Source organism: Spermophilus citellus (assembly GCF_964194105.1).
Source record: "Spermophilus citellus genome assembly, chromosome: 6".
Classification (NCBI taxonomy): Eukaryota; Metazoa; Chordata; class Mammalia; order Rodentia; family Sciuridae; genus Spermophilus; species Spermophilus citellus.
The window spans coordinates 121,171,607-121,199,081 of record NC_138187.1 but is presented as its reverse complement, the minus strand read 5'-3'; the positions used below and the strand labels follow the sequence as shown (position 1 = coordinate 121,199,081).

The following is a 27,475-nucleotide window of genomic DNA, read 5'->3' as shown; positions in this document are numbered from 1 at the left end:
AATAAAAATAAAAAGCCAGCCAAAGGCATTGTAATAAAGAAAAATCTGGTGCTGCTTACAGTCTATCTTTCCCACTGATTACAACCAGAAAGTCTGCATACATCACAAAACATGACTATGTGAGGACTTCGAAAAGGCAATAACAGGCAGATCAGGAAAGGAACCACACATGGAAGAATGAAATGTTACCGAATAATTTCCATTTTTCTCTCTCTGTTTATCTTGCATCTTTAACTTCAGAGCAGTACCACTATCAAACTGTGAACTGGGCAAGGGAAAATCTTAAAGAAAGTCAATCTTTCTGGCCAGAGTACCTGGAACAAAAAAACTTTGCAAGTCATAGAGTGTAGGGAAATTCCCATTTGGGGAAATCTTAAAGAAAGTCAATCTTTCTGGCCAGAGTACCTGGAACAAAAAAAACTGCAAGTCATAGAGTGTAGGGGAAATTCCCATTTGTTTTGCCCGTCCCCCCACCCCCCCCCCCACCCCTTGGGTCCTGCCCTGAGGATAATTCCAGTGAAGGAGGAGCGCTGTGGTAGTTGTGGCCAAACAGAATTACAAAATCTCAAGGAAACTCATTTATTTTATTTCAGAGGAACCATACAAAGGGCCCTTGAGGGGCAAAGAATATGGGTGGGTGGGGAGAAAGACTCTGTTACTTTTTTTTCTATTTTCCTATCACCTGATTGACCCAAAGAGCAGTTCCACTTCTGCAAACTGTGAGGCAGGTGGGCATCCAAACTTCCAAGAGAAACTATCATTTGAGCCAACCTTTTAGGAAAGGAAATCTAACATAAGTATAAAGTGAGGAAGAAATCTCCGAGAAAGCTGGAAGATTTCCTCAGTCTATAAATGAATCAATACAAACACCAAATCAACGTTAAGCAGCATATTTATAGTTGCCCATTGCATAGCATATTCAAAGGGTGTAGCAAAGTGATGAATTCTGAAATTTTACACAATTCTCCAGCTAAATCTCAAATAATTCAATGAGAAAAAGCATGCTTGGGACAGATGTAAAGTAGCACAGAACAGATTTTGAAAAACAAATTGATTGTTTTAGCTACTGACAAAGCAAGACAGAATTTGTAGTGTGAAGATAACCAGTTGATCACCTGCTTAAGGAAAAAAAAAAACCCAAAACATAAAAACCAACATTCTTCAGACAATTGTAACAGGACTCAAATTATTATAACCTAATATTCAAAATGTCCAGAAAATAATTCTAAATCACTCAAAATTACACTAATCAAAAAAGTCTGGAGCAGTTATATTATTATCAGACAAAATAGATTTAAGAACAAGGAAATCATGAAGAAAAAAGAGATCACAAAAAATTAAAAGGTCAGTTGAGCAAGAAAATAAGCCTCAATGTGCATATAACCAATGATAAAACATTAAAATACATGAATCAAAAATTACATCTGAAGAAGAAACAAATAAATCCACAATTAAATTTGAAAACTTCAAATCTCCTCTTACAATAATGGATAGAACAACCAGAGGAAAATCAGTCTATGTGCTGATGATCTGAATGTTACACTCATTCAACTTGCATTTATAAAACTGACAAAAGCTTAATACACATTCTCCTCAAGTGTGCAATGGACACTTACCAAAAGAGATCATATTCTGTGTCATGAAACAAATCTTAGTTAATTTAAAAAGAATTGAAGTCACAAAATTATGTTCTCAGGCCATAAGAGAATTATGACTAGAAATCCATTCAGAAATATCTGGAAAATGCAAAATGCTTGAAAATAAATAATCTCTTTTCAAATAATCTATAGCTCAGGAAGGTTTATGGGAAATTGAAAATAATTTGGATAAATGAGATGAGAATTCAGCATTCCAAAAAATTGTGTGAGTCGAACAGAAGTAGGGCTTTAGAGGAAAATTCATAGCAGTACATCTGGATAGTAAAAGAAGAAAAAGGAGGAGGAGGAGGAAAGGAGTATGAAAAGAAGGAGCAGAGGAGAAAAAAAAAATCTCAAATCAATAACCTAACCTTTTCTCATCAAGAAACTAGAGAAAGAACAACAAAGCAAGAACAAGGGAGAAAACAATAAAAAGCAGAGCAGAAATTAATGAGATGGCAAATAGAAAATGTAGAAAATCAATAAAACCAACAGATGTTTTTCTGAAAGGATCTACCAAATTGATCAAACTCTTGGGTGACCAAGCAAGAGAGGACACTTGTTACCAATATTGAAAATAAAAATGTGCAAATCAAATCAGACTCTGCAGACAACTGTCTGAGCTGGGCATGGTGGCACATGCTTATAATCCCAGCAACTCTGCAAGCCAAGGCAGGAGGAACATGAGTTCAAGGCCAACCTGGGCCTTTTTGGTGAAAATAGTCAATTCTTTATACATACATGATAACAAACTTTACTTGAAAAAATAGCCTGAATCATTTTAATTTTTTTTAATTTTTTTAAGAGAGAGAGAGAGATAATTTTTTAATATTTATTTTTTAGTTATTGGCAGACACAACATCTTTGTTTTTGTATGTGGTGCTGAGGATTGAACCCGGGCCGCACGCATGCCAGGCGAGCATGCTACAGCTTGAGCCACATCCCCAGTCCCTGAATCATTTTAAATTATTAAGAAAACTGAATTCTGAGTTCAAAATCTTTTTCCAAGGAAAACTTCATAAAAATGTAAATTTCACTAGTAAGTTCTACCAACACTTAAGAAATAAATAATAACTTTTTAAAGATAATCTCTTCTACAAAATATGAGAAAGGAATATTTCTCAACTCATTTTATGGGGACAGAATCACCATGATTCCCAAAATAGAGAAAGAAAAAAGACACAGTCTGACATTTTTCATGAGTATAGATAAAGAAGATAATAGTAAATTGCATCTATCAGTATGCAAAAAGGAAAATATGTCACAACCAAGTGGGGTTTATATATAGACCAGATTAGTTAATTATTTGCAAACCAATCAATATAATTAACCATCCTATGAATTTAAAAAGTGTAAAAAAAATTTGACAAAATTCCATATCCATAATAAAAACTTTCAGCAAATTAAAAATAAAAGGTTAATTCTTCAAACTGATGAAAGGCATCTCCCGAAATGCATAGGTAACATCATGTTTAATGGTAAAAGCCTGAAAACTTTCTTTCAAAGATTGGTAACGTGTCAAGGATATACTTCTATCACCTTGTTGAACTAGATGGTGCAATATGGCAGGAAGAAGAAATAAAAGGCACACGGATTGAAAAGAAGAAATAAAAGTTCTTTTTATTGAAGATCTATGTTAGCTATGATAAAACTCGTAAGACTCAGAATAAGTTTAGCAAGGTTTCTGAATACCAAAATCAATTGTGTTTCTATACACTAACAATGAACAATTGGATTTTAATTTGTTTTTAAAAAGCATTAATAATACTGACCAAATTATATTGTTATATTGTGTGCATGTATGAATACATTGTGTACATTTATAGTGCACCAATAAAAATACGGAAAAAAAATCAATAGTGGTACCCCAAAAGAAAATAGTTAGGTACAAATCTAATAAAATATGTGTAGTATCTTTATAATTAATTCTATAAAATATTTTTCAAATAAATGAAAGAATAACCAATTAAATGAATAATAAACCTTGCTCATGACTTGGAACATTTGATTCTGTTGTGATGTACATTCTCATCCAATTGATCTACAGATTCAATCTGATCCTAATTAGAATAACAGAAAGGTTGTATTTTACATATCAATAAGATTTTTGCAAAATTTATATGGAAAGACAAAATAATGAGAAAAGCCAAAAAAATTTTTGAGAAAGTCATTGTTGGAATACTCATATTATAAAGCTATAATAATCAAGATTGTAAAACATTGGTAAATAGATATATATATACTGATCAATTGAATAGAAATGAGTCCATATATGAGCAACAAAATGTGTTTAAGTTTATATTTAAGAAAGCTCCAAAATATTCAGTGGAGAAAAGGATATTTCTAACCAATTGTGTTAGAACAACTGAATATTCAGACCTCAATTTGAATATTAACACAAAATGAATTAACATGAAATGATTTGTAGCTATTAATTGAAAATGTAAACACATAAAAGTTCTAGACAAAAGTATAGGAGAAAATGTTTCCAAACTTTGAGTCAAGGAAGTATTTCTTTGATATATCAAATGTATAAACCATAAAAGAAAAACAATGACAAATCAGACTCTGAAAATTTTAAAAAAATTTAAGCAAATGATACATTTAAGTGAATTAAAAAAACAAGCCACATATTCAAGAAAAATATTTGTACATTATATGATAAAAATCAAATCCAAATCATATGTTTTAAAACCCAACAATAAGAAAACAATGAATCTAATGAACAAACTGGCAAAAGATTTGAAGAGGCAGTTTGCCATATTGGGAAGATCAATGCCAAATAACACATGCAAAGATATTATTAGTCATGAGGGAAACATAAATTTAAACCAAGATAAGGTAGAACTAAATATCTGTTAAAATATATGTTAAAAAAAGAATACACAGTATAACATCAAGCTTTAGCAAAAACATGGAATTACTCAAACTATCATACAACGCTAGAAGAAACACAAGATATTACAGCTATTTTATAAATCAGTTGGCAGTTTCTTATGTCTCAGAAATCTAACTCTTACCCAAGTGAATTGAATGAAAATGTAAGTTTACACAAAAGCCTGTATATAAATATTTTTGGTTATTTTATTTGTAGTCATGAAAAGCAGAAATCTACTCCAAACTATGTACAAATTGTGGTACTTTCATATAACAGAATATAATTCACAATGAAAAGTAACAATTGTAATATGAGAAATGAATCTTCCATGCATTGCGCTAAGTTAAAGAACCCAGACATAAACTGCTATATATATATATATATATATATATATTGCAATATGGAAAGGCAAAATTGTGGAAATTAGAACAGAGCAGCATTTGCTTAGTTTGGGAAAGGATGGCAGAGGGGTTGGCAGTAAGAGGACACCATGAGAGAATATTTTGACATTGTGGAACTGGTTAATATTTTGATTAGGGTGGTGTTTCCATACTCTATGTATTTGTCAAAACTCTTAGAACTGTGGAGCAATAAGAATGAATTTTTACTGGGAATTAACTAAATAAAATACTTTTGAAATCTAAGAGAATAAATAAACAAGTTCAGGAAACCAGAATCTTTTCAGAAGTTTAAATTGTTATCATAAATAGGCTGCTTTCTTCACATACTTGTCAGTTTTTAATAGAATCTGTATTTTTTCTCTTTGTCTATCTTAAACTGTTTATACTCAAAATTCATATTTCATGGACATTTGGTTGACTATAGCATATTAAGTTGAGAACATTTTTAAAAAATTCATTTTTAATTTTTAAAAAATTGCAGATAACCTTGTATGTTGTTATTATGTACAACAGAATGTGCTGAAGTATATACACATTGTGGAATAGTTAAATCTAGCTAGTCAGCTGATGCACCTAATGTAGTTCTCAATTTTATGATGAGGGGACTTGACAGGCACTCTCCATAGTTTTCAATATTATGACATAGCATCATTAACTATAATCACATTGCTATATAAAAAATGTAAGAAGAGCATGGGGAGATATTGGTAAATGAACAGTTTTTTAAACTGGAAATTTTGAAGGCACTATATTATTCTTTACTAGTGAATATTGCTGTTTAAAATCTGATGACTAGAGTCAAATTCCCAATTCATATGTACCTAATCTGTATTTTCTTCCTGAAAGTTTTTTTGAAGGTGTTTTTAAAACTTGGTATTGAGCAACTTCCTGATAAAATCCCTTTATACACAATTCTTTTTCAGTCATTCAGTATTGCCATTTGGGGCATCTTTTAATCTATACATCAGTGATTTTTGGTTCTGGGATATTTTCTTAGCATCTTTCTTTGATTATCTTTTCTTCTTCTGTTTCCTTTTTCTGCAATTCTTATTTTTCAAGTGTTAGACTTCCCAGATGGTTTTTAATTTTCTTTTTATTTTTTGTTTTCAATCACACTTTCAGAGACATTCCCTCAAAATTTCATCCAATGTTTCAATCCAGTTTTCATATTTCTAATATCCATGAGGCTCACCCCCATCCTCCCAACTTTGATTATTCCTTTTTAGAATAGTATCCTGTTTTGTTGCATGGATAGAGGATTTCCTTCTTTTTTTTTTTTTCTTTGAGGTTCTATTTTTTTTCTCATACATATTGTTTCTGGGTCTTTTAAATCATGTCTTTACTTTGATCTACTTATTTTTTAAGAGTAATGCATCAAAATAAGATGACTAGCTTTACAGACAAGTGAGACTCATTGATTGACATACTTCCCCCCCCCCTGAATGTCCAGTGGGTGAATAGCTTTTATATCCTTAGAGGATCTCTAACTGCTAGTAACTGGAAATATTTTATTTTGAGTCATTTGTTCTATCTAAAGAAGAATGTTCAGGTTCCAGTAAGGAGGCATTATGGCTGAACACTTGCTTTTGAGAGCAGGGCTGGGAAAAGTAGTCAAGTGCTCCACCATCCATGTTAGTCCTGCTTTCTCTTTGCTTTTATCTCTATCCTTCATCTCAGATTCCCTGTGCCTTATATCCCTAGTTCTTACTGCCATTGTTAAGTTTCTCTGAAGAATAAATGTCTTATCCCCAGGTGGAGGGACTTGGTCATGCAGGTGAAAAGAAATAGACAAGGGGATGCAAGTGTAGAGATAAGAGACCAGGGTTGCTTCTTGCCCTTTTTTTCCTCAAGGCTTTTAGCTAATCTCCTGATTTCAGGTTAGAACCTTACCTACTTACTCCCTGCCTCTTAAAAATCCGTAAAGCCTCTATTCTCAGCCACTGAGAGTTTCTGCAGGAAAATTAGTTTCTTTCCTGTCCCAACCATTATACTTTGGTTGTAAACTTCTCCAGTGTACTTTATCATTTGCCTCTCTCTTAGAGACACTGATTTCAAAATGGTATGGAAATCTCTTGTTGATGCTTCTTTCGCTGTCCTTGCTCTTGTTGCACAATGTTCTTTTAAATGGTCTTGCCATTAATTTAATGTATTTGGGTGTAATCAATTTTTAACCACAACAAAAGTGTTTTTCCTTCGTTATCACCTAAAAGAATCATCGTAAAGGAAAAAGCACCCTAGAGTCACAGACACATTTGTTCAGTTTCTCATAAAGCTTAGAGATTATTTTTAGCTGCACATAAATATGTAATTTAAGACATACCCCTTTATGTCATTCACCTGGGTTTGAATCAGGGGATGCTAGCAGACAAGAATTTGACAATATCCACCCACCTAACTGTAATTCTTCCTTGAATTTTTCTAGACAGAACTCAAATGTCATATCTTCCAGGATGCCACTGATAACCTGGGTAGGATTTGGAATTTTCCTCTTTATGCTCTTCTTACATATTGCCAACCTCTCTCATGGTGTTATTTGCATTGTTTTATAAACATTTATTTAGGTAAGTGTGTCCCATAGTGGACGAGAACTTTACAAATTTAGAATCATGCCACATTCTTTTTTGTGTTACTTTTACCTTTTATATTAGAGCCATAAATATGTTTAATTAAGTAATAAATAATGGTCTCTGGTGCTCATTTAACTTGACTACTTCCTTCCTGCATGAGAGGCAATCCCATGGATACCTGAGTAAAAATTATGAAGAGAATTATTGACTAACTAGCATGTCAAAATCTAGATCAGCATCTATCATGTATTTGATAGAAAATATACTGAAGATAACAAGATAAAATTTTTACCAAAAAGAAGTAAGAATCCAGTTACTTGTGTTTTCCAGTATTTGCAGTGACTTAAAAAAAGACCCAGTAATTTCAATCTGTTAGAAAATAATCCTTCAGAATTGAAACATTATACAATGGATGATTATTTCAGTCACTGTATGTATGTGTATGTGTGGGTACAAGTGCATGCTGGTATGTACGTAAAGGGGAATTCATTTGGCTTAGGCAAAAATATAATGTGGGAGTGCCCCAATTTTTTTCTCTAGCTTCAACTTGATATCAAGAAATGAACCATGATCACCTTTGGCTTTGGAAATCATTAAATCTTATTACTTTTAATGATGTATTGTGAAGAGACTCACTTTCAAACTATAGTCATTTCTCAGCACCAAAAGAATACAGAAAAATAAAGAGATTCTTCCCAGAATCTGATATAGTTTGTAATGGTTATCCAAAAACAGTGTGCTCTATTTATTTCACAAATATGTCTAGCTTCAGGACAATGTGATATATGTGACTCAAGCTTTTTCAAAAGAGATCAAGGTGGTAGTAATTATTCCATTTAAAATCTTATTTGGCTTCACATAAATATTCACTGAAGAACCTATTTAAATAAGGAGACTTTTGTGCATTTAAGTATTTGTTCATAGATTGTTAAATGAGGGAAGTGGTATCAGGGAAGTCAGTTTCAATGTTATTGGATGTCAAATAAAGATGAACATAAGTGAAATGATATAAAATTTGATAAATACACATATTTATAGCAATTTTAAGGGAGACTGTCATGGCTTAAATGTTAACTTTAATTTTTTTTCCCATTTTTTATGATTAGAGTTCTTCAGATTAACTAATAAAAATTTTGGTACCTTGAAGTGATGTGATGAATTACAGGTGTTGGCATATCACTTGGAGTATCTTCCACTGTGGTGATTTGAGTTCCATTGCTTTTCACACAAGCATATTTTGTACAAACTTCAATCTGCAAAAATAGTTTAGAAAAAAGATAGATTCAACCATGTTCAAAATATGGGATTGACAGTGGACTGAATCCAGGTACTTTCATTTCATAAAAATCTCTTAGTTCTCTATGGCCTTTAGGGTTTTGTAAATATTCATTTGTGACGTTAATTGACTCCAGTGGGATAACCTCCAACTACAGTGCAGAATTGGGTTCAGCACAATTGATGTAGTGATTAGAATGGTGATGCTTAGCTCTGGTTCTAACCATTCAGAAAAGTAAAGACTTATTAATCTACTCAGCATCCAGTCAAGGAATGGAAGATGCTCAGGTGACAGTTTGCAAGCATAATAGGTTATCACTGCATCCTGCTCTCTAGATCTATAACCCAGTAGTGTAATGATGATATCCTCTGGAAGCCTTGACACTTTACAACAAATAGCCTATATGCTAATGTCTAATGGAAGAAAAATGAAGCCTGGAGAAGACTTCCAATATGGCTGAGCTATTTTATATCCATTTGTTCCGGCTGCAATGGTCCTTTTTACCTTAATCACAGCAGAAAATCATCATTCACCCCTTTAATTCTGCCACCTAATTTGAATAAAAACTGAGGAGGGTGGAATAACTAAAGATTAGAAATGGGGTTTATCAAAAATGAGTAACACAAAGGAATACAAGTAGTAAGAGGGAGGAGAGGTACATGAAAATACAAAAGACTGTGACTGGAATATCTACAAGGCAACACAATTCTGCTCTCAATTAAAAAATCAGCCAAACACGAGTCAGTACAAAGATGGGCTTTTTCCAGCATAGGGTTTTTTAAAAATGTTTTTATTAGTGCATTCTAGCTATAAGTACCAGTGGAGTTCATTTTGACATAATGATACATGCATGGAAAATATTTGGCTGTTTTAATTCCCAGTTCTTCCTCTTTGGCTCCCCTCCTCCCTTCTCTTATTCTCCTCCCTCTATAATACTGCTCTTCTATTTATTCATTTATTTTTTTAAAACTAGTGTCCAGTATAGATTTTAAGAATTTACCAAATTGTATATTTTCTTTATAAGCTTTGACTTCCTGAAATAATATTTTCTTCACTCATTTGCGCATGTGGCATTTTTTTTAATCTCTTAAAACTTGGCATCTAACAAGATTTTCAATTTCTTAAGGGAAAGGTCTATTTTTATATGCCTTAGGATTCCCTATATTTTTCTCTACTTTTAAAGTCAAAGACCCTGAAATGGCCTATGAGCTAGACTTCAGGTGGTTAATGCACTCTCTGAAATTTCATGCTAAATTTTGTCACATAGGTATATAAATATTTTTCTAGGGGAGACTGCATTGACTTCATAAGATTCTCAAAGAGTTCCTAGGGCAAAAAGTTTAAATACAACTGCTCTCACCTAGATGGGGGTCATTGAACATTTGTCGAATGATGAATTGATATATTTCTTTCATCCTCAGATGAAATCCTTCAATATCTTTTTGTCCGTGGCATTTTTATTTAGATTTTCCTCTTGCATTCTGGATCAAGAGTGCTAGGGATGGGTAGACTGTTTGGAGTCATCTAGTCCACTGCCCTTACAAAGGGAAAATGGACGCAAATGAGTTATGTAACTTCCCTGAAGATGTTAAATTAGTAAATAGCAAAAATGGGAATTAGAAAGAACATCTCCCCATTCACAGGCTGATTCTGCTTTGATGCCAATAAAAAACTGAGGAAAAAGGCAGGTTGACAAGATTTATTAAGAGTATGTGATTAGCTCCATTTTGTCGTTGAGAAATTCCATCACCATCCTCATCACCGTTGTTTCCCAGCTTATTATTATCCTCTCTCCAGAGACTCACGTTGGCCCACAGCAAACAGATTTAATTTTGATCAATTTCCTTATTCCCTCTCCCCTCTCCCACCAAATAAATCATCTGTTACCAAGACAGAAAATATCCACTTAGTGACATAGCGCAACATGTTTTATTTAACATATCCATAAGCTTAACCATCAAAAAAACAATGTTCTAACCTGAATGTCATAGATAGTGAAGGGAGACAGGTCTCTCAGAATAAACGACCCGGGCACGTTCATTCCAGTCTTGTAGAGCTTATTATTTACATAGACAGAATACTCCGTGACAACGCCATTTGGGTTTGAAGGAGACGTCCAGATGACACGGACTGCTGTACTGTTGATGATGTCAACCTCTGGAGGAAGCATGCCCTGAGGCTCTAGAATTAAAGGAAGAAACTGAATAAACTCCAGCTGTCTCTGAAAAAGCACTTGTTAAACTAAATGCAGATTAGTATTTGGGTTTAGCAAAGGGTCTGCTGCTTATCTGCTCTCCTCTGATGAAGTTATCACAGTCTGTAGCCCTCTGTAAATTGGCTTATTATACTCTCAGTTAGAAACCATAAGATTGGTGGAAAAATGCTTGATATCACCAGCATAGTGTTAATCTTTAATACTATGTGACCAGTGGGATATGATGACAAATTCTTCACCCATCTGCACCACTAACACATATCTATTATTTGTCTTTTTTCCATCCCTTCACTCCATACCTCCTGGGTGGGGGATGGGGAAGGAAGAAAAGAAAATTTGCTCCTTAAGCAAAAAATAAAACTCAAATACATCAAGGGCTGGTGGAACGTGAAAAATCATTTGATGTTACTAGCTTGTAACTCAAGCAATATGAAGCAATAATGCAATATTGTCATTATGTAAATGATTTTGAATGTTGATTACCATAGGTAATGATGAAATCTAACATTAGGAAAAAAATCTTGCTTAGCGTTAAATTACACAATTATTCAAGCATGTCAGAAATAACTATGCAAAGACCTATTTTTATCATAAGAACCCATCTTAACTAGTTGAAAAATTGTCCTTGTGATTCATCCTATTTTATAAACAAAAGGTGCTGACCTTTGGCATCACAAAGGGAAATGGGTTCCACACTTAAAGAGCTCTGCTAATGACCTGGAACACTTGCTTGGGAGGTAATGATATTATAATGTTTATAATGAGACTTTATAAAGCCAAAAGGATTAGAAAGACCATTCCAAATACATTTCAGATTCACAAGTTGCTTCCCTTTCTTCCTCCCCCTTGCTAACTGGCTTAGAAATGAGTCATAGGCAATTTTTCTCCATGGCTGAACTTCCACGTACCATTGTTGGTGACTCAGAGAGGGTTCTCACTATGCTTGGCTGCTGTTTGAAAAGTATATTACTTCTGAGAGCAAATTATAAAAAAAAACCCAAAAAACTGTTTCTAAATGTCACCATTTATTGATGTGAACTCAGCTCCAAACTAAGCATACAAGGAAAAGAACAGGAGCAAACAGGGCTAATATACCATTATTAGAGACTTGTGCTGCCATTTCAATGGGACCACTTATTGATCTACCACTTGATGACAGCAAGCACTTAAGTATTTTAGCCCCGACCTCCTCTCTTCCAGCACCGGAAATTTTATAATGGAGGGATGACTGATATCAACCTCAGGAAAAATCAATCAACTTAATTCGAATCTCTGTAGCCGAGTATCCCATAGAATCTGCACTCACCCCCATCACCAGTGGTCACATGCTGTACTGTGCTATTGATGCTGTGGACTCCATTGAAGACAGAGATAAAAATCCCATACTCCGTGTTGGGATTTAAGTGTCCAATGACATGAGAGTGGGCATCTGGGAGAATTTTCAGAGATTCATTTGAGGTAGAAGAACTCCAAAACAGTGTATAATATTCAACATCTCCTTGTAGGTCTTGAAAAGCTGTTAACAATAAGTGCAGAGCACCATAAATATGGCAAATCTGAAAGGTCTTAGTGGAAATAGATAATAGCTATTTCTAGAAAAGAAAGCTTGTGGGAACTTTGCTTTGGAAAAGATTCTGGAAACTTCTTCATAATGGTGCTGGTGGAGTTAGATTTCTTTTAACACTTTTTACCTTTTTCCTTATGTCATAATTAATTGCATAGAATCAGATGTAGGAACATAAATTTTTAAATTTACTTTAAAGATTTTAATTTTGCTATTTGTAATTATTCAAATTATTTTCAAAAGTTTGATATAACTGATGAAGCCAAATAAAATAAAATAAAAATATATACAATACATGCAACAACTTCTATTTTAAGTAGCATAATTCCTCAGAGAATTTTATGCTAAGACAAATGTGGACATTTCCTGACATAGATCCTGAAGCCATTTTTCAACCTGTTAATAAAATTGCTAAATGATACCTAGAAATACACTTACAGAGATATCATTTTATGTACACTGCCAATGCAGCAGTGGTGTATGGCATGCTTTCTGAAATGGCTGGCTCAGTAGGATCCTAAGATGATGATCAAATTTTTAATCAAGGATCTCAGCCTTTTTTCCTACTTTTCTCCATGAGTTTCTATGGTGTAGGCAAACTCTAAAAACATGCCAAAATCAACCACTATCTGTCCCACAGATATAACCCAATTTCTCCACTCTTATCTTTAAAAAAACATTTTTTTTTTGCTTCTTCCACCCAGTTTCTCTGTTTTTTGTCCTAAGCTCTGCATTTTGTTACCTGCCTCTTATCATTCTCAAAGAGACCATAAGAAGGGTCATATGCTCTAGTATATATAGCATACTAGATGTGTGCTAGACATACATATATATATATATATACACACACACACGCACAGATATATATATATATATATATATATATATATATAGTAGACATATACATATGTCATATGCTTTAGTATAAGTAGTATATTACTTTATTTGCATTGATATTATTTTAAGGACCTTAATCAGGAAGCTGTTACCTTGATTTTGTTAGGGTGGGGATGAAGTCTTGGTTTACAAGCCTCCTGAAATTACAAGTCAGATTAGGAATCCAAACCAGGTCAAGAACTAGTCCAAGGATCAAGGATCAAGAGGGAAAGTTGGCATTTCTAAGATTATTAAGTGTGATCTCTCATATGTGAGATCCTAATGAAGTAACAGAGCTTTGGGAACTCTAAGATTTTAAGTACACTTTTACATTAAGATCTTGGCAGTATTGCATAAAAAATAACACTAAATTTCTATTTTTCCTAAGCACACTACTACTTTCACTTTATCTCTAGCAATATTTAAAAAGGTGATAAGCCAGTATAATCAGAAGACTTTATATAAGTAGACCTTTCACTGCTAACTTGGAAAACTGGGGGATTGAGATGTCTCCTTTCTCTGATGACAAAAAAAAAATGTAAACAAGTTTAATAGTAAGTGTGTTATTACTCATTGGCAGGAATACCTATTGCTACACTTTAATATTTTCCTAAATAACAGTATCAGTCAAGGGCTGGAAAACCACACATATTGTGAGTGCAAAATTCCTTCCTTCACTGGCTTATGATATTATTACACATTCATTTTTGGCTGGTGTCTTTTAATAGAAAGTGAACTAGTTTTGAAATTTATGTTGCATTTTAGTTTGAGTGGGTTGATTAGAAAGTCAAGCCCTAAGATATAATATCAATGAAGTGCTTTTAAACTCTACTAATAAACATAAATGGATTTTATTTGGATTATTAAATATGCCTTATACTTCTTCTATCAAGTTCAATTACTATAGTTAGATAGACATTACTAAATACATTGGTACTATCACCACAAGTTCAAGGTCAAGATGAGGCAATGAGCATACATTAAAGCCTGGATGAAATCCCATTAAATACCCATTCTTAGCTATGTACCATATGTCAGCCCCTTTAAAGTAGAACAGATTCTGTTGTCCTGAAGATAGGAAAAGATGGTGGTTCTATTCTACTGTCTTTGTCTCACTACATACAACAGAGGCTCTTGTGACCAGAAAAAGGCTACATCTTTGGACACGTGCCATATTTCTGCCCTGTCCTGCTTTTTGCCAATATCTGCTTCAACACTCCTCTTTCTTCATTCATGTAGACTTTACTGTTCAGAGTCCAAATCACAGAAAAACTTAAATATGTAGATCTTTATATTCCTGATCATCACATGAGAAGTTCTGGGAGTGTGCACATAGAAGTATACTTAGTGTTCAAATAAGGTCTTTAAATTTCAGAAAGCTCTTACCATTGAACTGTTTGAGAAGCAGGGGATATCCTTAGTTCAATAGACCAGCACAAAATTAAAGTCTACTGACCTTGAATTTATGTCTCAGAGAGGAAGGCTATTAAAACTGAAATAGCTAGGATGAGGAGACAAGTAAATTTTACCTTTCCTATTGAGAAAACTGGATCTGAATGCATTTCTCCTTTTTTAAAACATTCATTGCATAAGGCAAATACTGTCTATAACCTTCAAAGACAGAATTTCTTTCCATATATATACCCTTTTTCTTTTCTCACATTTTTAATTGATGCACTATAATTCCATAATTGATGGGATTTGTTGTTACATATTTGTGCATGCATAAACTATAACCATATAATTTGGCCAATATCACTCTCCAGCATTTCCTCCCTTCCTCCCCATACCCCATCCCTTGGTCTTTTTCCTCTACTGATCTCTCTTTGATTTTTTAAGAGATCCACCCCCATCTTTGTTTTCCTTTTTAGCTTCCTCATCTTGGAGAAATATATAACCTTTAATCTTCTGAGTTTGATTTATTTTGCTTAACATGGTCCATTTTTCTGCAAATGCAATTATTTCATTTAAAAATATTTATTTTTTAGTTGTAGGTGGACACAATATCTTTATTTCACTTTTAGTTGGTGCTGAGGATCAAACCCAGTGCCTCACATGCACTAGGCGAGCACTCTACCACTGAGCCAAAACCCCAGCCCCAATTTTTATTTATGCTGAATAAATTCCATCGTGAATATATTGCATGATTTCCTTATTCATTCATCTATTGATGGGCATGGAGGCTGGTTCCATAATTTAGATATTGTGAATTGTGCTGCTATAAACATGGGTATGCATGCATCACTGTAGAAAGATGCCTTTAATTCTTCATGGTCAATACTAAGAAGTGGTATAACTGGGTCATTTGGTGGTTCCATGCATAGTCTTTTGAGGAGCCTCCCTACTGATTTCCATAGAGGTTGTACTAATTTATGATCCCACCAAGAGTGTAAACGTGTTCATTTTTCTTCATGTCCTCTCCAGGATTTATTACTATTTGTGTTTTTGATGACTGGTGTAAGATGAAATCTCAGTGTAGTTTTGATTAGTATTTCCCTAAATGTTAATTATGTTGAACATTTTTTCATGTAATTGTTGACCATTTGTATTTCTCCTTTTGATAAGTGTCTATTTAGTTCATTTGTCTATTTACTAATTTTATTTTCTGCTGTAAAGTTTTTTGAGCTCTTTATGTATTCTAGATATTAATCGTCTGTCAGAGATTAATGTCAGAGAGGCAAATATTTTTCTCCCATTCTGAGGTTTTACAATTTACATTGTTTCCTTTAATGTGCAGAAGTTTTTAATTTAATGCCATTTCATTTATTAATTCTTGGCATTATTTCCTGGGCTATAGGGGTCCTATTGAGAAAGTGGTTGCCTGTGCCTAAAGGCTAGAGTGTTGATCCTGTTTTCTTCTAGGAGTTGCATAGTTTCTTGTCTAATACCTTGATGTTTGATCCATTTTAAGTTGATTTGTGCAGTGGGAGAGATAGGGTATATTTTCATTCTTCTAAACATTGATAACCAGTTTTCCCAGCACTGTCTTTTCTTCAATGTATATTTTTGGTACCTCTGTCAAGATTCAGATAACTTTCTTCATATGGGTTTGTCTCAACTTCTATTCTGTACCGTTGGTCCATGTGTCTTTTTAAATGCCAGTATCATGCAGTTTTTGTTATTGTAGCTCTGAAGTATAATTTGAAGTTATGTATTGTGATGCCTCCAGAATTGCTTTTTTGGCTTAGTTATTCTGGGTGTTTTATTTTTCCATATAAATTATAGGACTATTTTTTCCAGTTCTGGGAAGAATGTCATTGGCGTTTTCATGGGGATTGCATTGAATTTGTATATGGCTTTTGATAGTACAGCCATTTTCCTAATATTAATTCTGCCTATTCATTAACATGGGAGGTCTTTCCATCTTCTGAGATCTGCCTTAATTTCTTTTTCAATGTTCTGTAGTTTTCATCATATAGGCTTTTTGTATCCTTGGTTAGATTTATTCCTAGGTATTTTATTTTAGTTTTGAGGCTTCATGAATGGAATTGTTTTCTTGATTTTATTCTCAGAAAATTCATGATTGGTATGTAGGAAGTTATCTATTTTTGTGTGTTGATTTTCTAACCTGATATTTTGCCAAACTTGTTTGTTAGCTTTAGCAGTTTTTTGGTAGAGTTTTGTGGATCTTCTCTGTGTAGAAACATAATATATGCAAAGAGGAATAATTCAAATTCTGCCTTTCATACTTTTATTCCTTTTATTTCCTTCTCTTGCCCAATTGCTTGGACTAGAATTTCTAGCACTAAATTGAATAGGAGTAGAGACAGTGGAAATCCTTGTCTTTTCCCAAATTTTAAAGGAAATGCTTTCAGTTTTCCCCCATTTACTATGAGGTTGGCTTTGGGTTTCTCATAGATGGCCTTTATTATATTGAGTTATTCTTCTATTCCTGATTCTTCAGTGTTTTAATCATTAATGGGTGCTGAATTTTGTGGAAGGCTTTATCTGCATCTATTGTGATTACTAGGTGATTTGTCCTTAATTCTGTTAATATGATGAATTATATTTATTGATTTGTATATATTAAACCATCCTTGCATTTCTGGAATAAAATCTGGTTATGGTGTACCACCTTCTTAATTTGTTGTCGAACATGATTTTTTAATATTAAATATTTTTGCTTCTAAGTTCATCAGGAATGTTGGTCTCTAATTTTATCCTCTATGTTTCCTTATCTGGTTTTTGAATGAGTGTGATACTGGCTTCAAGAATGAATTTGGGAATGTTCCATCTCTTTCTATTTCATTAAATAATTTGAGGAGTATTGGCAATAGTTCTTCTTTATGGGTTTTGTAGAATTCAGCTGAGAATCCATCTGGTCCTGTGCTTTGTTGTTGTTGTTAGAAGGTTTTTTATTACTGCTTATATCTCATTACAAGATATTGATCTGTTTAGGTTTTCTACGTCCTCTTGATTCAGTTTTAGGAGACCATATTTTTCTAGAAATGTACCCATTTCTAGGTTTTCCAATTTATTGGATATAAGTTTTCAAAATAATCCCTAATGATCTGCTAGTATATCCCCTTTTTTTCTATGAGAAGGGAATGGAGGTTTTGTAAAACACTTGTATGGTATTCCCTCAAAATAACAAAACCCACAAGATTTTATGAAAAGGATGCCTCTGTGAAACAGGTGTTTCATAAAAACAGAGAATCATAAAGATAGAGACATGAAGATGGAGACCTGAAAGGATCTACTTTATAAGAATGGAAATCAAGAAACCATAAAAAGCAATGGTAGAATTAAAATCTACATCAAAAGTAATAACTAGCAGAGTTGAAAATGCATAATATAAAAAATGAATAGAAAATGATTATGAAGTCAATCAAAGTCAAAATTATAGACATTGAGAACAGAGAATGGAAAAATCTAACTTGAAAAATAAATGTAATAAATATTCATGGATATAAAACATTCCATTAAACCTTACCCACAATGAAGACATATGCATGCAAACTAAATAGAGTGATATAGTTTTGCCTAAAATGATGGCAATGTATCCACATGTATACACACCATGGAATACTGTGACATTTCAAAGGAAAACTGAAAATTAAGGATAATTCACAAAGAACACAAAAACTAGATAAGCCTCAACTTCTCTTTTGGAACATCAAATGTTGAAAGACAATGGAACAATTTCAACAAGTTTTGAAGAAAAATATTTTAATCCCCAAATTTCAGGCACATCTAAATGGTTATATGCAAAACAACCTGAAAGTTTTCTTAATAGATGCAAACATTAAGAGAATGTGCAAAGATGACAGTAATATTTCCTTGTATAGGCAAAAGTTAACAGAATATACAACTAATCTTTTTAACTTTCAAGATGAAACTTTCAAATAACATTCTTCAAAGAGCAAAAAGATGTATCAAGATCCAGAACTTAAGATTGGGGAAGTTAAAGAATTAACAGTAAGTACTAAAGCCATTTTGAGCAAATAGCTGTATATTATATAACAACAAAAATAATGATAATTTTTACAACAAATGTTGAAAATGACAGGTGAGATAGGCAATAAAAGGAACAGTACATTAAAGTCTTTACTATACATAAAGCTGAAAGACTTGGAAAAAATAGAGAAGTACATCACCACTAATAGCATAAACAAAATACATATTATATACGACAGAGGATAAAACTATCGGCAAAGATTCCTAGAATTCATCAATCCTAATGGTTTTCTCATTTTGTCAAATAGCTATAATACATTCTGAGCCCCTTGCATCAGGATAAAGTCATGTGATCATTTCATGTTATTTTTGGACTAAGGTATTAAAGAACAATTGCCTATCTCTAATATTTCTACTTTTCCCGTTTAGGGGAGGCTCCAAGTCTTTAGGGGTTGGTGGTCCCACTACATGAAAAGAACTTATGTCCTTAAATGACCTATGAGAATTTAGACCAGCACAAGAAAGAGACGCAGGTATGCTCAGATTTTTGTTCTGGGTTTCTGGGTGAATGACATTAAATAAGATAGAAAATATGGGAGTAATCATGGGATGGAGGTTTTGGAACTTGTTTCACTTGAGCCTTCTTGAATTTGAATTGTTTTTGTGACAACTAGGTGAACTTCTAAATTAAAGGGTAACAGAGTTATATAATTGGAAATTGAAAAGGTATATAATTGGGAATTGAAGCATGAATACTAGCTTGCATTTGAAGTAATAGGAAGGAAAGGGAATGTCTTATTAGATTATTTAAATACATGTATAATAGAAAATATTTTCTTGGACATTCTAATGCTCTAGGTATAGTCCATATTTCGTGGACCACATACAGTGATCTGATAAATATTGGTCAGTAGAATATCAGGTAAGAAAGTTATAACTAATGGACATGATCTTACTCTAAAGTGCCATTCTTGGTGGTGATTAGGAATGTGGTCTTAGTTGGAGCAAATTATCAAATATAGAATAAGTACTTCTCCTTTGTAATGGATTCCCAAAAAATTTAAACAGTTGTTAGATAGTGTATTTGTCTGATTGGACTGCCATAACAAAATATTACAAACGGAGTGACCTGGACAACAGAAACTTATTTCTCACAGTCTGGAGACTGGAGGTCTATGATGAAATAGCTGGTAAATTTGGTTTTCTGGTGAGGGCTCTTCCCCTGGCTTGTAGATAGCTGCCTTTTTGCTGAGTCCTCACATGACATTTCCTTTATGTACGGAGGAAGAGAAAGAGAGAAATAGACGGTGAGTTCTCTGGTGTCACTTATAAGAACACTTAGACATATCAAGTCAGGGCCACTCCTGCATGATCTCAATTAGCTTTACTTACTTCTTTAGAAGTCCCATCACACATATAGCTATGCCGAGAGACAGGAATTCAACATATGAATTGTAGAGGGGTACAAACCTCCTGTCCAGAACAGATGGGCTAGATCAAAGTTCTCCTGCAATAGCAATTAGATTATGCTCTTAAAGTGCTCTTGGATCAGTTTTAGAGAGACTATTCTCAATGTCAATTATGTCCTCTAGATCTTTTTTATCTAGATCAGAGGTCAGCAAACCATGGTCTATGAGTCAAATTTGGCATGTTGGACAAAATCTGGTTCATCAACTGTTTTTGTATAGCATGTGAGCTAAGAAGGTTTTTTATGTTTTTAAATGGTTATGAGGGGGAAAAATAATAATTTGTGTCATTTGAAAACCAAATCTCAGTGTCCATAATAGAATTTGGTTGGAAGCAGTCATGCTTATTTGGTAATCATTGATTGCTCGTTAATTACTACAATGGCAAAATTGAGTAGTTTCAACATAGACCCTGAGGACTGCAAAGTCTGAAATATTTAGTATCTGGCCCTTTAAGAAAACAGCTTCTTGTCCTGATCTAGTTCAATTACAGTAAACCATTCCTTTCAATATGTTTCTTGTTTATTTATGTAGGGCTGAATTCTTCACTCATCTCTCATTAACAGGCTCATTGGGAGGCAACTTTATTCAAATGTGAAAAGCTAGAAGGTCCGATAAACTTATTTTTATGACAGAAGTGTTGATCTTGCTCAAAGGTTCTCCAAATTAGATTCCAATTCCAATTTTCCACATACTGTGGTGCAGAGCTATGTGTCATCTAATGCGTGGTTCTCCGAAAATTTAAGCTTATCAAAATTGCTCTTGAGAAAATCCTTTACTCTGCCTAAGGGTAATATTGCTCATATGAAGAAGTGGGAAGATTTTCTTCTTGGCAATGATCCAATTCAACCTTTTGGTTTTCACAACATGATAGCTAATGTCTTCTATCTAGTTTATGCATCAGTCAATAATAAGTACCTGCTCTTTGGAATCTCCTCTACTAGCTTAGTCCTCATTGTGTTTTAGTTCCCAGTGACCTGCCAGCAAAAGTTGTGTATAAAGGAGTTAGTATATCAAATATAATAGAATATATTATTCACCATTTTATATTTGGCTATAAAAGCAGAATAGCTAATTTCTGCTCTTTAAGTGAACTGGTATGGACAAACAGGACTGTTAGGTGGTTAAGCTACTATATAACCATGAATCCCCAAAATACAGTGACTTAAATAAAGTCAATATTCATGTATATGTCAAAGCATAGTGTCAACATGAGTGAAATAGATTGTGCCCACATGGTCATTCAAGACTCCAGTTCTTTTTCTCATATAGCTTTGGATCTATTGGAGTGCCATCCATCCCTGCATAGGACAAGCTGAGGTCATGGCCATGTCCATATTCCAGGGGAAAGGTGAAGAAAGAACATGCAAGTACATACCCAATGTTTTGCAGCTAAAACCTGAAAAGACACTCACTTCTTTTTGCATCGCACTGGTGCAAACACATTCCATTGTCATTTCACATGGCTACAAGTAATTGCAAAGGAGATTAGTGAAACATAGTTTCTAGATAGGGGACAAGGCACCAGTAAAAGGAAAAGAGTTAGAATAGATACCATGCAGTAGCTAGTCCTTCCAACATGTTGACTAGATTTTTCTATGTTCTATCTGTCAGCCAATTTAGGTAATTATAAAGTCTCATGTTTTTTAAACACATCTCCAACTCACAGTAGAAATGTTTTTCTCTAAATGCTCTGTAAAATTATATTATCAAGATTTGTCTTCCCATTTTTTTTCATATTTTCGTAAGATGAAAAATGCTGAAAGTATTATGCATAATTTAGAAAGAGAAAATACCCTACTCCAATACTAAATGGTTACTAGATGCTAAACACATATTATTTCATTCACTACTTATTGCAAAGTTTTAGGGCAGTTATTATTATCCCCATATTTCAGCCAAGGAAACTGGGAATCAGTGAGTTTAAATTGTTGTAGATTATAATGATAGAAAAAGGCTAGAACTGGGACCCAAATTTGAAGTGTCCCTCATTCCAAAGGTATCCCTATGGCTTTTTGTTCATTTTTTCTAGAAGAATTTGAAACTGTGAGAAAAGAATGAATCACCAAGAGGCGAATTGGAATATGAAAGGAAGACTCAGGAAAGAACTTTGGGAAAACATTTATTTAGGGGATGATGGGGACAAAAATGTAGATGGTGAAATTGAAGGGTAATGATCCTCTGGGGAACATTTCAGTGGTAAGGAATCATTCACAGTGTTGGCTGCCACAAAGAAGCATATAATGGGATGGCACTGAGAAAAGAGCATTGATTGGGCCATTAGATGATTATTAATGACTGTAAGAGGACCATGTCAATAGAGGATAAGGAAAGAAGGCTGGAGTACAACAGGTACACAGTGAAAAGACGGCAAAACAGTACAAAGGCAGATGCAGTCTGTTTTGACAACTGAAGTCATCGAAAAGGAACCTGGGGAACAAGGTGAACCAACAATGGTGATTACTCTTTAGAAGAGGTGAGACTTGGGATTATTGGCATCAATGTTACAACAAGATAAATTTTTTAAAAGTCAGAAAATTTTCCAATTATAAAATTGGTGATTTCTGATTAAGGTAGATGCTTTTCCATGGTTTTAAATTCTCTATTACTAGTGACACCTTCATGCTTTATAAAATTTCCAGAGCATTCACTGAGATATTATAATCAGGAATCAAAATCATTAGTCTCTGAATTCCCAGTGCTCAGGACAAAGAAAGCAATAAATAAATGTTTGTAGAAGGAAAGGAAGAAGGAACAGAAAGGAGGAACAGAAAGAAAGAGGAAAAAGAACATGACAAGGATTACATGAGATAAGATATAATTATCTGAAGTTTGGGCTGAACTATTGGTGACAATATTTGGCTAATTTTTCATCTCCTTTCTTCAAATATGCTTATAGTTTAGATGAAGATGTCTCCCAAAAGCTCACACATGAGATAATGCAAGAATTTTCAGAGGTGAAATGATTAGATTATGAGAATTGTAACCTAATCATATGAGTTACTCCACTGATATGGATTAACTGAGTGGTAACTATAGGCAGGTAGGGTATGACTGTAACAAGTAGGTCACTAGGGGAAGGTCTTTGGGGTTTATATTTTGCCCCTGGTGAATGGAGCTCTCTCTTTGCTCCCTGGCTATCAAGTCCTGAGCTACTTTCCTCTGCCACACCCTTCCACCATGATGTTCTGCCTTACTTCAGGCCCAAAGCTATGGAGTCAGCCACCTATGATTTGAGACCTCTGAAACCATGAGCCACAGGTAAATTTTTTCCTTCTCTAAGTTGTTCCCTTTGGGTCTTTCAGTCATAGTGATGCAAAGTTGAATATAACAAGTACTTTCATCTTCCACTACCTCCAGTGTTTTTTGACTCTTTTCTGATCTTGTTAATGAATCAACCTCAGAGGAAAAACTGCTCTCCACCACAGTCCCTTCTGTGGGTATTTTCTTACTTGTCTTTTGTTTTAGAGTGAGCACTCAGAATGGGAAGGATCTCACTAAATCATTCTTGATACCATGCTAATAACTGTTAACACTAAATGCATGAGAAATTTCAAGGAATTTGATGCCAGTGCCTTAAGTTTGAGTTTGGGAACTGCTACTTACTAACCATAATTCTGGTAAATTACCAAGTGTCAGCTTACATCTCAACAGGCTTTTCTGGAATTTGAATGAGCAATTTAAGTGAAAGAGATTTTGTATTTCTTCTTATAAAATGTGACATTTTTTCTACCACAAATATGTCTTAAGTATATTTTATTTAGGCCAAAACATTTTGTTTCTTTCTATAAAGCAGGAATAAAAATCTCTCATCTCTATTGGGACCAGGAAGATGGGGTCTGGGCCAGATGGCTCACCTGCCTAAAGGGGCAGCCTCTGTCCAGTTCCAACTGGTTTCCTTTCAGAAATGTGGGGAGTGTTTCATTCAAGCATTGGATTTTTCAAGTAAATCCCCAAATCATTATCTTTATGTGAAATCTTCTAATTGTTAAATGGTGGTAAAATACTACTTTTTCAAATACTGTAGGCAAAATATACATGGAACATGAAGGAAAGAAATATGGCCAGTGTTGTGCTGCCCATAAAAAGAAAATTAAATAAAAGGATGTTTTTAACCTCAGATGACATCACATATGTGATGCTGATATTTAAAACTGGTTCTTCTAAAACTTTCTAGAACCTATCCCTATCACTCTATCATTGATAAAATTTTATCAGAAATATTTTGTTACCAAAATGAGGTGTACATATAGAGAGTCATAGTAAAGAAAAAAATGTTTTTTAAATATACATTTTATAATTTTTTGAAAGGCAATTTTTATTAAGTAAATATTCATGAATTTATTCCTATGATTTTCCAATGCAAGGTATGTTCAATTGTAGTTTTGCACTGTTCAGCATTGTAGGCTACGTGCCAATATCTTTCTACCAATCAAGAAACAATTTAAAATTAAAGTTGCAAAAACTCGATGACCCTTTCATAGAGGAGTGACTAGTTAATTTACTTAAGATAGCAGGTTGCACAAAGGAAGACAAAGGTAATGCAACATGCTTTCACAGAGCTGACCCTCTTCTGAGAGTTAACCTTTGTGCTCACAAATAGTTATCTGAAAAATTTCTAAGGTATGAATGGAAATAACAGCAGATTGCATTACCTACATCCCGAAGGTCAGAGGTTCAGATTACTAAGGTAATGAAACTTCAGCGAGCTGCTTCAGATCTATTAGGTTTGTCAGTTTTTATAAGCACACTTACTTCAGGCATGCAATTATAACCTAAAGGACCTATATTGGTGAAAATTCAGCAGCCAGATCTTCACTGAAGTATTCAAATGTCAGGTGAAGGGGGAGAGCCTACCTTTATGAGGAGGCTTTTCAGATGAATCAGTTGGTCAGGCAGAGCAAAAAGGAAGAGGGAGACAAGTGAAAATAAACACAAAAATGCACCTCCAGTAAAAACTTTATATTTTTCCCAGGGGAATTTCAGAGAGTAAATGTAAGATCAATTAACTTATATTCTTCTATTGAAATAGTTTAAGAGATCCCATCTGATCATTTGAAACTTTTATCCTTACGAAAACCCTAGAGTTAGTGTGTTCTGTTTTGTTTTATTTTTGCAAAAGTGGATGATTTGGGAGCAACTTAGATAAGGGTAACCAGTACTATTATAGCTTAGATCTGGAATGTCTCCCCATAGCCCATGCATCCAAGGTTTGCTTGCCAGCCAGTGGCACTGGTGGGAAGTATTGGAACCTACAGGGGATGTGGCCTAGTGAAAGGAAGTTAAGTCACTGGGGCCATATTCTTGAAGGGATATCAGGACCCTGGTCCTTTCCTGTCTCTTACTTTGCCTTTTTTTTTTTTTTTTTTGAGAGAGAGAGAGAGAGAGAGAATTTTAATATTTATTTATTTATTTTTTAGTTTTCGGCAGACACAACATCTTTGTTGGTATGTGGTGCTGAGGATCAAACCCCGGGCCGCCCGCATGCCAGGCGAGCGCGCTACTGCTTGAGCCACATCCCCAGCCCTCTTACTTTGCCTTCTGACTGCCATGAACAGCACAGCTTCCTTTGCCATGTGCTCCTCCCCACAGGCCCCAAAGCAACAGAGCCAACTGACTATGCACCGAAACCCCTGAAACCATGACCCCAAATAAATCCTTCCTTATAGATTGATTTATTTCAGGTATTTTATCAGAGTGACAGATAGCTGACTAAATACAATTGCTGATTTCACTTTGCAATTAATGATATCAAATACTGGTTTTAGTTCACAATTAATATCACAAGTGATATCACTGAAGCCACTGAACTCAGATTTCTAAATGAAGCATTCCTTTTTTTAGGTTGTAATAAAACTCAAGGATAGATCAAAATTACATGGTTAATATAATTACATGGTCCAACCAGTGGTAACTTTACATCTTTTTATATGATAATAGATGTTACCCTAGTTAGCATAGTTTTCTTTCATAAAACAAATATTTTAATTGAGCTTTACAAATAAAATATTTCTCAACATTCAGAAATATTCCAACAAGGTTTGATCCCATGATTTGCCAAATCTCACGTTATACCTTAAGAATGAGTACAACATATATTTCCATAGTAGATTCAGGATTGTTTTTTTTTTCTATTTTTCATGATTATCATAATGGATCACCAGAAATTTATAGATCAGACATTTAATACTACTTCTCTGACCAAGGAGCTTAGAAATTTCAGTTATTCCAAAGTTACAGGAACAGGTTAGATCTCTCTTTGAGCTCTTCCAAACACCTGTAAAGAAGTGTTTTCATTAAGGTGAAGGTCAGACCTTACATTATTAAGGTGAGTCCAGTGATGATTTCTAGGCTTTGTTTTTTGAATTAAGCAGAGATTCTATCCATAAGCAACACTGACAATGATTCACTCAGAAAAATATGGCACTTTATTGCAATCCAATTAAGTGGTTCTTGCTAATGAGTAACATACTTCAAGATGTGGGGACTGAGCTCTCTGTATAGAGGTACCTAGCCCTACATTGTATCAAGTTATTACAAAGACATTTCTATCACACTATCAACTATCCATCACATTTCTATAGTGACAGAAACTACATTCCCCATCCAAAGGGAATATAGGAAGGGCGAGCTGGTCCAAGAAGAATGAAGAAGTAGAATAGCACATGGACCTCGACTTTTTAGTTTTTGTTTTTTAACGTGTCCATTTTTAATTCCTTTGGGTATTAACACACGAAGCAGAAACAGAGAATGAGGAGCTTACTTACTTGGTTTAGCCCATCTCACATCAATGGCTGTGTGGTTGAGAGCACTTATGGTGAGGTTGGCTCCTCTCTCTGGAAGACCACCTAATGTCGTCACAGTCACTTCTTGGCTTGGAGTAAAACCGACACTGTTGTGTACACAGAGCTTATACCCATAGGTTGTAAACCTAAAGATTGTTTTGTTAAAAAAGAAAAAAAAATAGAAATTTGCATTTTATATAAAACAAAATCCATAATTTCCTTATAAAATACAGGGTTTCCTTTTTGCCTTCCATAAAATGTTCAGGTTTCCTTTTCCACCTAGAAAACACACTATTTACTTTTTTCCTCCTTACATAAAACATCATTATTTTTGTAACTCTCCAAATTTACCCAGGTGTTGGGGAAATATTTTATTAGGAATGCTAAGCAAATACCACTCTTTAAAAAAACAA

General features: G+C 34.0%; 1 protein-coding gene across 1 annotated transcript in view; it reads right to left on the bottom strand.

The window, feature by feature from the left end:
- The window catches only part of USH2A (usherin), a gene marked incomplete at its 3' end in the record, with an annotated part of 798,897 nt that overhangs the window by 214,768 nt on the left and 556,654 nt on the right, over nt 1-27,475 (bottom strand). The window contains exons 44-47 of the mRNA XM_081297837.1: nt 27,045-27,208; nt 12,281-12,490; nt 10,738-10,940; nt 8,624-8,736 (exon numbers count right to left, since the gene is read on the bottom strand). Of these exons, the coding sequence (XP_081153963.1) occupies nt 8,624-8,736; nt 10,738-10,940; nt 12,281-12,490; nt 27,045-27,208 (690 nt within the window). The remainder of the gene's footprint in view (nt 1-8,623; nt 8,737-10,737; nt 10,941-12,280; nt 12,491-27,044; nt 27,209-27,475) is intronic.